Raw genomic sequence first — 12,500 nt, 5'->3', positions numbered from 1 at the left:
AATGCAAAGATTTTACAAGAAAAGGTACGTGAACAATAGGTGACGTTTAAAAGCTTGAAACATACAAAAACATAAAGCAGAAAAATTCAAAGCAAAGCATTGAAAACATGAACTTGATTTCTGCTTTCATTCATCTTTTGCAGCTCTTTCATTACCTAGAAACTGTTGAAATGGACATGAGCCGGCAGATAGCAAGAAAATCTTCAGCCTTTTTTGACACTATGACATATCTTAATGCCCAAATGGAACAGCTGAAACTAAACCATGCAGCTGTATCTACTCTCAGGTATGGATATTATATTTCTTAGTATGTTTTTTTTATGTTTCTTATATACTTGGCAGAACCACTGTTTTGTTGATCGTCAGTGTTAACAGTAACCCTTTTGTGTCCAGAGTTTGGTAAACTGGTGCCTTTAATGCCTATTCCGTGTCCACTAGACTTTTAAGTTTGATTTTTTAGAAGTATACAGAGTAGGAGCTAGTTCAGGAACTTCATTGTATAGAAAAGGTGAGAAAATAAGGATATTAAAAAAGTAGGAAGAGATCCTTCACATGGGACCCTGAGCATACTGTAGGATGTGCAAAAATAGATTGTAAATATTTACTAGTGATTTATTTATTTATGGTGATGCTATCTGACACATCTTTCCATACATTTCACCGAGATATCTAATGGAGTTGCTTGTTACTATCAACTAATATAATATTACTTTGTAGGGATGGAATCTCCGTGTTACGTCAAGAGGCTGTGCTAGAACCTGTCAAGATTTTGGCTCTCCCTAGAAGAAGAAATAACATATCAGAAACCTGTAAAAAGGTCCGTTTTAGTGCATTCATGAGAGATTGATCATGCGTATTACTCTCACTTTTGTGCAGCTGTTTCATTAACTGTATTTTCCTTCCCTTCTTTTACATTGTGTTTAGCATAATGGCATACACAATTTTTTTCTTTTTTTTCTTTTCCCCTTGGATACATATTTATACAAGATGAATATTTATTTTAATTTCCTATTTTATGTATTGGTTTTAGAACTGGTAGTCTGTCTCCTCTTGTTTATCTATATTCACTTATATTTAAAACTATCATAGAATAAGATATTACAGTCAGAAGGTCAAATATACACGTATTCCTTTTTTTTTTTTTTTTGCTTGAGCTTTCACTCTTCTTCGTCTAACAGCTGGAGGTCATGAGTGCTGTCCGTGAGGTCCAGTCAACGATACAGGTCATGTTAGCGAGGCAAGAGTTCACCGCTGCCCTCGACTTGATATCCACAACTCAGGACCTCCTCCATACTGAGCTGAACACTATAAGAAGCCTCAAGTAAGTTTTTTTTTTTCTTTTCTTGGAATAGGAAGAGAATAGTTACAGTATTTTGGGTTTTGTTATTGATTTATAAATTAGCTCTCTCTAAAGCCGGGATTCTACTAGCCTCTTCTTACTCTAGGACCAGACTCAGATCAAGGATTTTGAACCTTTTGGTCAGGGCTAAGCTATCAGAGAACAAGGCGACCCTTACCTAGAATTTTTTCCCGGATCCTGCAATTTTTTCTTGTGGACCATGAGGATCTGTAGTCTTGTGACCTTGTTAGAAGTTTGTTAACCCATTCATAGTGTATGACACTGCATCAGACGTTGGGTATTTGATTCACTGGCAATGACACATATGCAGAATTTAGACCGTTTAAAATTCCTTAGGCATATTCAGATTATGTGGACTAGTCAGAAAGTCTGTTAAACTAATGTTCTTTATGTTGTAAATGACTAATGCCTTGTATTTTCACTTGGGGAAACTCATATTATTATTTACCAAATTCTATTTTGTTTTCAGACACCTAAGTTCTGAACTGTCAGAACATGAAAAGCTTATCGATAAAATGGTATCTGCAGATTTCATAAAGTACATTACTGAAGATCTTAATCGACCGCTTGAAGACACGCAGCCATTTTTGGAGGAAGTACGTGCAAGGATAGACATTTGATTTCAGATATTGATTAAATGAAATGCTTATACACACCTGTACACAGCCACTCACCTATGCAGTATTACAATATTGTAGGCTGGAAGAATAGTTCCCATAACTTAAATATATGAGGTAAAATAAGAATTAGAGAATAAAAGAGTATTGATACCTATATCAGTGACCAACTTTTACCGATTTTTCAGGATCAGCTAATTGCTGTAGTTTTTGGAGTTTTGCGACTACAGAAGTTTGATTTCCTAGATAACCTTAGAGAGGAAATCTACACTGCTATAAAAGCAACTGTGAAACAGGTAGGTGATCACAATGATTGAATCTGCATCATGTAAGTTACTGAATTATATATAACAAAGCCAGGAACCCAATTAGTAAGTGTTTTTTATCATATTTTGATATTTACTTTTGCATTCTTATCAGTAAATACTTTTTGTATGCCATCATATTTCTACCTATGTGGTTCTCATTGGCATTGCTATCATTACATTTCCAGAGTGTTGTGGAGGCTGTGAGCGAAGTGGAGGTGGATCAGGAGATTGCAAGTGTTGCAGATCAGGCACGGGTGCTATCCATAGGTGCTTGGCTGTCCCTGCTCTCTACTGTCACTTCACGACTCAACACAGTCATAGCGAGGGTGAAGGTATGGTCATTTTGGGATATATGTTTATCTAAGTGGACTTTACATTTCCTTGTACTTAGCCACCCAGTTACTGTTTTTTTTAAGGAGTAGAATTTAGTTATATAATTATTTTTTTATGAATACAAATGATGTAAAATGTGTGTTTTGAGGGAGAGATCATGATGTGATAGGTTGTCATCGGGAGCAAAATATTCCCAATGACACGATATCATGTCATTTGGTGTGAATGGGTGAATAAACACAAGTAATAGTACTATTGTTATTGTTATATAAGTTCAATCTTTATGGACAAACTCAAGATTTTGTGATTTAAACATCAAATTGATTTGTCTTGTTACATGTGCAGATATTGATAAATTAAACTTTTAACTGATAACTGTTTATATTTCAGAGTATCACTGAAGTCATGGTACAAACTGTTGAAGCTGGAGCAGGAAAGACCCAGCCTGTTACGGAAGGGGTTCAGGCAGCATCATTAGTAACCATGTATGTGGTTCTCAATATGTCTGTTAGCTCATATGACTAGTTTATAAGGAATGAATTCAGTGTGATTATTGTAGATCAGTCATGAATCTGATAATGAAAGAATTATGAATTATAAGACTGCCATTTCAATTTCCTCTCATGCTTGTTCGCTCATTACTCGAAAATGACACACAACATGTGGTTTCAGGAGTAGTAGTGGTGGAGATCCCATGCTAGGGGAGGTGGCATGCGGGAAAGTGCTCGGCGGCCTGCGGGAGATACTCTGTGCGGCATGCGACTATGCCCACGATCGCTGCGCAAAACTACTTCATGCGAGGTAAGAACATGTGGCAATAAACATTTAAATGGCAATAGTTTTGTCTGATCTAAGAGAGCAGTTGTAATATCCTTCCAAATGGAACTTAGTCCTTAAGAATATGCTACATTTATACGTCTTATTTACTATTTTTTCCCTCTACTAAACAATCCAGGTCAAGAGATCACGGCTTAGACAAGATGACGGCGAGCGAATTCCTGGCTCTGTCACGCATAATTGAAGACTTCGTGGCAGACACTGAATCTGTTTGTGGCAGAAAAAGCACATCATTCCGAATGGGTCTGCAGGGACAGGTAAGAAAGAGGTTCTGTAGTTCATCGAAATTCAGTGACTTTTATTATTGTATTACAGTCATGCTTGTGATATTTTTCATACTTCATTCATGGAAATCTTAATTGATGCTGAGAACATATTATTATTGTTATTGTTATTATTATTATTATTATTATTATTGTTATTATTATTATTATTATTATTATTATTACTACTATTATTATTACTATTATTATTACTATTATTATTATTATTATTATTATTGTTATTATTATTATTATTGTTATTATTATTATTATTATTATTATTATTATTATTATTATTATTATTATTATTATTTTTCTTACTATTATTATTATTATTATTTTGATAATTGTTAGCATTATAATAATGTTAATGACAGCAGTAATAACTTTTTTTGCCCAAAAATTCAAGAAATGGAGTAAAGAGATGGTCAGGGAAGCCTAGTAATTGACTCCTTGGTGATTAAGCATTTGTGAACCATTTATAGAGGGGGGAGGAGATTGAAAAAAAAAAATACAGTGCATGTGTCAATACATTCCCAGTATCTGTGGGTTAATTTTTTATTTTTCCTTTTCCCTAATATGAAGTTAGGGGGGAAAGCTTGTTTCACATTCAAAATTATCTTCCTTTTTTGCATTTTGAAGTATACGCAAAGAATCAGCAAAGGATAATTGATCTCTCTATATGTTTTGAATTTTATTCTTAGAAAAGATTTTTTTTTCATGACTACATTTTTAGTTTATGTGCTGTAGATACACCAACAATTACGGAAGTCTTACACGTAATATTGTATTTCTAGGCAACTAGATTTGTATCGAGGTTCCACGAAGAACGGGAAGCGAGGCTGAAGCTGAACCTAAGCAGTGAGCGATGGAGGGCTGTCCCTGCACCACCAGACCTTCAGCATCTTTTGGACCACATATCAGCTACAGGTAAGGGTAGAGATATAAGTATAGGTCATATGATCTGGGAAATAGAGATGCGGGAAGACATGTGCAAACTGCACCAATATTCCAAAGGAAGTTAGGATTGATTGAAATTGTTTTCAAGTCTCATATGATTAGTGTTTGATCTATAGATTCCAAAAATACAGTTTATTTGTTGTGTGGGTTGAATTAGAGTAGAGGGAAGGGATGGTCAGTTCATTTCCGCATCAGATCCTTTATGGATAAATGAGTTGGTATGACTGTAATGAGAACATAGAAGGAAAGTTAATGAGTTTGTACGAATGGAAGAGAACAAGTAGATATTTTTTTGGAATGCATTTATCAAAATATCTTCAGCTTAATTTTAATCAGATTCTAAAAAGCAAAGGAAGAGCAAGCAAAATTTCTTGTAAAAATCTGTTTTCAGAGTAAAGGAGGAAGTGATTTTAAAGGGAAAGAGACAGGCAAAATGATTAAACACAGCTTTTGGAATGTTTATTATTACATCATTGTACTTTAACTTCTTCCCACCAGACACTCTAGTATCACCCCCTGCTAGTCAGCAAGAAAAGGAGAGTATAGAGACTCCCTCCACGGCACCAGCTCCCAGCACCTCAGCCACTACCACTGCCAGCACAACCACAGCCACTCTCAGTAATGGTGTGGTCGAACAGAACCACAGTGCGAGTGGTAGCACTGGGAGTGGCAGTGGTAGTGTTATCAATGGCAGTAGTAGTAGTTCGGGTGGTGGTGTGGTTGTCAATGGAGAGGAATACATTGTGGTCGGTGTGTGTGTAGTCGTCGTGAGGCTAATCGTGGAGTACTCCGAGTGCGCGTCCACGTTGAGACTGGCGGCGCACCAACTTCTGACGCGGCTGACCGACTTGTTAAGAAGATTCAATTCCGACACTTGTAGGTGAGTCGAGAAGGAGGTAGACATTGCCTTTCTTTGAGATGAGGAGAGAAATAAAAGAACTGGTTTTATGGAAGTTGTTTCGCTTTTCTTTCAGTGACGAGAATAATGAATAGGTGACCTATAGTTGAAGATTTTTTTTATAAGAGATTGACTGTTTTCTTCTAGACTCTTGATTGAGGCTGGCGCAGTTGCTCTTGGACTCAAAACTATAACTACTCGTAACTTAGCTTTGGCATGGCGATCACTGCAACTGTTGCTGACTCTGCTTCCTCGTCTCAACACGCACTTCTCTGCCCTGTTGAGACCAGCTGTTGTTATGAAGAATATAGAGCAAGTAAGTGAATTGAATGTTCAATACTGATTAGATTCATCAAAGTTGAATTAATGCTTTATTAATTGACACTGCTAGGACATCTGTAATGTTAAATATTATGAAAATCTGGTGATTATACTAGATAATCCTTTCTAATAGAAAAAAAAAATCAAGGAAAATACATGTTTAAAAGTTCTTTTGTAATTCCCAAACTCTGGATAATGTATTCTAGACACAATTTTCTTTTGTGTGGGTGTTAAAACTTCATATATTTTAACAAGGGCTACAAAAACATGAAATCTAGCTTTTTTAAGGATACATTTTCACTCTAAATAACCAGGGATTATGCAAGGTTTATCTTTCTTGTAGCCAGACTTGGTCATGTAATCAGGGGAGCCAGGAGGAGGAACTGTTCTTTTGCTCAGAGCCATCCATGAGCAGTGGTGCTTGACAATAGTTTACGCTTAAGTAATAAACAAACAAACAAATGGTCTTTTGAAGATAAACACTACATATAGACTCCCCTGGCAAGGTTATGGTAAAGGCTCTTGATGCCTTGATTGGTTTTGCCACAGCCATTGGACTGCAGAATGGTTGCATGGTGTTTGAATGCATTGCAAAACGCAGAGCTTGTATTTGGATTTTCTCACCTTTCCTTTTAAAGTGTATTCCGCATGTCAGTTTAACCCATTAGCAGTGGATGGCATGATTTGCTGCAAAGGCAGAGTCGGTCATAGACGTGGATGGCATCTTGCCAGACATGTAAAATAGCCATCCTACTGCACAGACCTTTTTTAATACCGCGACCAATGGGCTAATTCAGTCTAGTAAAATTGAGTTAGGGAGACTGATACAATATTCTGTCTTGATGACTGGTGATTGTAGTTTTGTATCACCAGCCACTGAAAGATAGGAATAACTTATCCAAGCTCCCTCTACCAGATGATAAATGACTTACCAAGAAGAGTTTGGAAATGAACATGGATTATTATAAACCATTGATGTCTCTCTGTTCTTCTCTTTCTTTCCCCTTAATTGTTTGGTATTTACTTTTATTTTCTAATGTTTTCTTTTTCGGAATGTAAACCATATAGGACCAGGGACCAGATACAGGTCCACAAAGAAGCAGACATTTTTTTTCAAACCTGTTTCTCAAAATACATGATTTAGTTGATTTTTTCCTTATGATAAATATCTTGGCAAAGTTTACATTTTGGAAAGGTATGGAAAATAGGATTAGGTTAGCAAGGTAAAATGGAAGGAGAGAAGATGCCACATAACTTATTATTGGCTATTTACTAGTTGATTGCATTTTGGCCTTGTAACAAAAGTATATAATGTGCACATGAAAGCCACTATCTAATATAGGGTATCTATACCAGCATCTATTGGAAAGTAATTGGCTAAATTGTTCATTGACAGTATTTTCAGTATATTATTATAACTATCTATTTCTGTATGATTACTTTCACATTCCCTCTTTGTGTAAGACCATTTGTAATACCTTCTTTATTGAATCCTTTTTATAGTGATAAAAATATTGGTTAGCTGTCTAATTAACTTTGCTATTTAATCTACAAAAATTCCATTAAAGATGCACAGAAATTATTTATGTAGTGAACGCTCTAAACAATACAATGAGCTTAAAGTTTTTGGCAGTCGGTAATATTGTCCATTACATATTTCGTTATGTTTCGGTCTGTTAATCTTCCATTTTGCTAACGACAGGTTACCCGTGAATACCGAGAACACTGCGAGGCGATAGAGGCCAAAATTGTGGGTGTGATGAGTGACACTCTGGAGCGCCAATTCGCAACGTGGGAGGCGCGGTCTCCTGTGCCTTCCCCGGCTTTCAATGGTATTCTGAAAGCAGTGTCTAAGTTGCACGAAGCGGTTTCAGGTGTCTTGCCTCCACAGCAGGTAGGTCTTTGACATTTTTAATGATAAATCTAATGTTTTCTTATTTTGAGTCATTAAGCTTTGTTGATGATATCACTGATGTCTGATATATGAGCACATTTATGCCTCAAGTGACTAGATTACTAGGAAATTCTCAAAGGTCTTTGACATTTTTAATGATAAATCTAATGTTTTCTTATTTTGAGGTATTAAGCTTTGTTGACGATATCACTGATGTCAGATATATGAGCACATTTATGCCTCAAGTGACTAGATTACTAGGAAATTCTCAAGATTTATTATGAAAACACTGATGATTCAAGTTTATATGGTAGATATACACAGGTCAAGCAAAAAAGGTCCATGTAAAGTTCCTGGGATCATGAAAAGGATAATAAAATGTATTTTACCCACATAATGGGCAAAGTCATTTTAATCGTTATTTTGATTTTCTCAGGTACTTATCTTTACACAAGAACTTTTTTTTTTTTGCATGCTTTGTATCTGTCCTGGACAGATATAGGTATATCTACCATATCTATAACTTAGAATGTAGAGGATTTTAAAGACTTGTTTTGGACTTAACCCTTCCACTATTGGGCATCTTTGTGGGGTCGGACCACTTTTGCTGCTGCATCTGTTTTGTTAAAGATACAGGCCATTTATTCCTTCAGATGTGTAATTTGGGCATCATACCAAATGCTAATTAGAATCACTTTGCTAACATATCATATACGGAATCATATATCATACCATAAGTCTAGAAAATGATAAGAAACACAACTTCTGAAGATATTCGGCACATTCCAAACATTGGAAGATGTGGCCTGTCTCAGGAGGAGGAAAATAGGCAGATGTTTTAGGACTTTTTCATGTTAATCCCAAATAAATATATATTAACCAAACACATAGTTTTACATGATGAATTAGCAATCTGATTTTTTTATGCTCTGTCTATCTTTTTTTCTTTATAATGGTTTTAAAAGTTATCGACTGATGTTGATTATATGTTTCATATATACATACCTTTATCTCTTCCTTTAGATGTACAAGTTATTTGAGAAGATCACATCTGTCCTGAAGGAGAAGCTAAAAGTTCACCTAGTAAGGCTCAATGTGTCATCTGTAGGACCTAAGAGCTGGTAAGTGTCAAAGGGAGTGCCAAGGACTTATTGTGTTATTAAAATCTGTTATGCGATATATTAGTGGTATTGTATTGGTGCCCAGGAGACACTTTTAGCTTGTTAACGACGGGGCTATTTTGGCTCTAAATGGTCAGGATATACTAACGCATAAGCCTAACGCCTCGGGATTCTCGACCGCGCCTGTACGCCCGCTCACCCGGCGCGCTGGCCTTGACTAGATATCTCGTCCCCGGCGTCTGACCCAAAAACCACCGGACGTGGTATCTTGTCACCTGTCGTTAATGGGTTAAAAGAAATTACATACTGAGAACATGGTTTACAGAGTAGTTACTGTAAGACTTTTAGATTATATTGGGAAGGAGTATGGGTTTGACATAAGTTTGGGTTTTATTTTTGTATCATTGTAGTAGTAATGTAAAATAGTAAGAATTGCTAGTGTGATCTAATTTGATCTTTTGCTTATAACTCAATGTTAGCTAAGGTGATTTGATTTGCTAAATGAACATGGGATGTTGAAGAATATTCATTGCTAGTGGAGTTCACTCTGTGTGATTATTTGTGATTATTTTGTAATAAAATGGTGATGATTGTAGCAATTTATATGAAAAAGTTATTTTGTATTTATAACTCTCTGTCTTTCAGGGTGGTTACAAGTGAGCTGACCTTTTACTTCAACCACCTGGATAGTCTAGGACTGGGTGGCCTTGTCTCCCAAGAAGAATTCACCAGTGGGTTGTGGCCGGCACGCTAGTGATGTTATACACACCTCCAGCTCAAAATGAAAGTGATACAAGTAGCCTGAAATCCCAAATTTTCAATGATTTCTCTATATATTAACCTTTTTTTCTTTTTTTTTAAAAGAATTCTGTATATTTAGGATGTAAGTATCTTGTATGTTCTTTGAAAATACAGTGAAAAGTGAATGAAGAAATGATTTTATAGACCTCTGTCATGGCCAGTTATTTCAGGTCATAGCAAAGAATGAAAACAAGACATACCAAAAACACAAGGAATACCTTTAACGAACAAAGAGCAGTGAGTTTGATCCTTTATTTTTGTCTCCGAAATGATAACGTATGGGAGTTACTACAGGTCTTCTTCTATGGTGGGTTTCTCAATGTGATAACTGTGATATATACAGTGTAACCTCAGCATTTTCCAGCAGTTTAAGAGGGTTTCTTCCAACCATTCCACGTTTTTAGATTGCCTTGCTGATTATTTTTCGTTTCTGGGGAAGGTTTTACGTGATTTGAAGTGTATGCGCGATGATAGTTGTAATTTTGATTATGATGGTGAATAATATTCTTGATTATTTTCATAAATGTTATTATTATAATTATTTTGATTATTATTTTGTTGTGCATGTTATTATTTTTATTATTTTTATAATTATCATCATTATTGTTATTATTATTATTATTATTATTATTATTATTATTATTATTGTTATTATTATTGTTATTATTATTATTATTATCATTATTATTATTATTATTATTATTATTATTATTATTATTAACTTTATTTTAATTATTTATTATTATTATTATTATTATTATTATTATTATTATTATTATTAATTTTATTTTAATTATTTGTTATTATTATTATTATTATTATTATTATTATTATTATTTATTTATTTGTTATTATTATCATTATTATTATTATTATTATTATTATTATTATTATTATTATTATTATTATTATTGTTATTATTAATAATATTATTATTATTATTATTATTATTAATGTTATTATTATTATCATGATTATTATTAATGTTATTATTATTATTATTATCACTATTATTATAATTATTGTTATTGTTATTAGTATTATTAATATTAATATTATTATTATTATTATTATTATTATTATTATTATTATTATTATTATTATCATTTATCAATCATCATCATCATCATCATTATTATCATTATCATTATCATTAAATTAGAATCATCATTATTATTATTATTATTATTATTATTATTAATTTTTAATTTTTAATTATTAATCATCATCATCATTATTATTAGATTAGATAAAAATCATCCTCATTAATATTAATGGTCATCGTTACTATTATCAACATATCAGTACAACATATGTGTTGATATCTTGATATTGATTTTGTCATTATTACTAATATGACTGGAATATCTACTAATGAGATGAAAGGTGAGCAACAAGCACAGGAAATAAAAAGATGAAGACTGAGGTTACTTATACTTATATTTGCCTGGAATCGGAAACCAAGCAGAGTCGAGCCAGACAAAGCAGCACTCACAAGCAAAAACGACTGGGGAATGTTTGTTTTTTCCCGAGGGTCATCCCCAAAGCCGAAGTTAACCCACACAGGACGGGTGGTACAGCATGTGTACCGCGCATTCAAAAGCCCAGTTGCCGGGCGGCACAGTATTGTGCCAGCTATTCAATTGATTTAGGCCTAATAATTCGAAAGCCCCGGCATTTGGACATTCTAGGCTAGAAATCCCCCGTCGGGAATGGGTTAAGGCAGGGGAACGAAAGGAGATTGCTAAAGAAAGGAGGGAGAGAGGGAAGACAGAATAAAGGAGGAGAATAGCACGTGTGGAGAACAAGAAGATTGGCAGGAAAGCGAGGGAAGCTTTGTGATGATTTCGGTCCGCAATGAGCTTGGCTGTTTTCGTAACCCTTTAGCTGGTTACCCTGTCACTTTCCTTGCCTAACTAGCACCTGGAGTCTGGTACCACTGCCGTGTGCTCAATTTTTCTTTAAAATTTGCATCAAAATGACCTAAATGCCACAATATCTTTGTATTTCGTCTGAACGCTCGCCTCGGAATAGCTGAACAACAGGGGCAAGCCATTGTGACGTCTCAGAATCAATTTTCAGTGTCAGTTTGTTCACTTCAGCACTACATGTCATTATCATAACTGGTATCGTCATTAAATTTGATTTTAGCATTATCGTCCTTGTCACTTTTGTTATTATGATTATAATGATTTTTTATTGGTGATATTTTTATTATTGTTACCATTAGTCTTACAATTATCATTATTATGGTTATTATTGTTCTTATTCTTATTATTAAAATTATAGTTATTTGTATTATTACTAATATTTATATTTTTTATTATTATTATCATTATTATTATTATCATTATTACCATTGTTATCATCATCATCATTACTATCATCATTATCATTATTGTTATTGTTATTATTATCACCATTATCATTATTATTATTATTATAGTTATTATTAATGGTAAGGATGATGGAATTATGATTTCATTATTGTTACTATTGTTATGATGATTATGATTCTTACTATCATTATCATTATCATTATTATTATTATGGTCATTATTATTATTATTAATGATATTATTGTTATTATCATTATTATTATATTATTGTATTATTAATGCTTTCCTTTTTTTCTTCCATTTTTTGGGCCAATATTTTTTTTTGGAGTTGAAAGTATAGCTTCTTTTACACAGTTATGCCACCCTTAGCCTTTTCATGTATTTTTATTAGAAACATGTTGTCATTGTCCTGTGATTCATCTCTCTCTCTCTCTCTCTCTCTCTCTCT

General features: G+C 33.9%; 1 protein-coding gene across 1 annotated transcript in view; it reads left to right on the top strand.

Moving 5' to 3' along the window:
• Positions 1-9,846, top strand: part of scat (VPS54 subunit of GARP complex scat) — a 20,882-nt gene extending 11,036 nt beyond the window's left edge. The window contains exons 6-21 of the mRNA XM_043024767.2: positions 1-24; positions 144-286; positions 718-817; positions 1,179-1,321; positions 1,830-1,956; positions 2,166-2,273; positions 2,471-2,617; positions 3,009-3,103; positions 3,291-3,419; positions 3,574-3,712; positions 4,516-4,648; positions 5,177-5,558; positions 5,724-5,892; positions 7,600-7,791; positions 8,815-8,912; positions 9,558-9,846. The exon at positions 1-24 is cut by the window's left edge and continues 125 nt beyond it. Coding sequence (XP_042880701.1) covers positions 1-24; positions 144-286; positions 718-817; positions 1,179-1,321; positions 1,830-1,956; positions 2,166-2,273; positions 2,471-2,617; positions 3,009-3,103; positions 3,291-3,419; positions 3,574-3,712; positions 4,516-4,648; positions 5,177-5,558; positions 5,724-5,892; positions 7,600-7,791; positions 8,815-8,912; positions 9,558-9,666 — 2,238 coding nt within the window. The 3' untranslated portion in view covers positions 9,667-9,846. The remainder of the gene's footprint in view (positions 25-143; positions 287-717; positions 818-1,178; positions 1,322-1,829; positions 1,957-2,165; positions 2,274-2,470; positions 2,618-3,008; positions 3,104-3,290; positions 3,420-3,573; positions 3,713-4,515; positions 4,649-5,176; positions 5,559-5,723; positions 5,893-7,599; positions 7,792-8,814; positions 8,913-9,557) is intronic.
• The last annotated feature ends 2,654 nt before the right edge of the window (positions 9,847-12,500 follow it).

This window comes from Penaeus japonicus, unplaced genomic scaffold (assembly GCF_977035675.1).
Source record: "Penaeus japonicus unplaced genomic scaffold, GWHDUDI00000001_assembly GWHDUDI00000018, whole genome shotgun sequence".
Taxonomy (NCBI): Eukaryota; Metazoa; Arthropoda; class Malacostraca; order Decapoda; family Penaeidae; genus Penaeus; species Penaeus japonicus.
The sequence above is the reverse complement of the archived record's forward strand: the minus strand, read 5'-3'. Positions and strand labels throughout refer to the sequence as shown.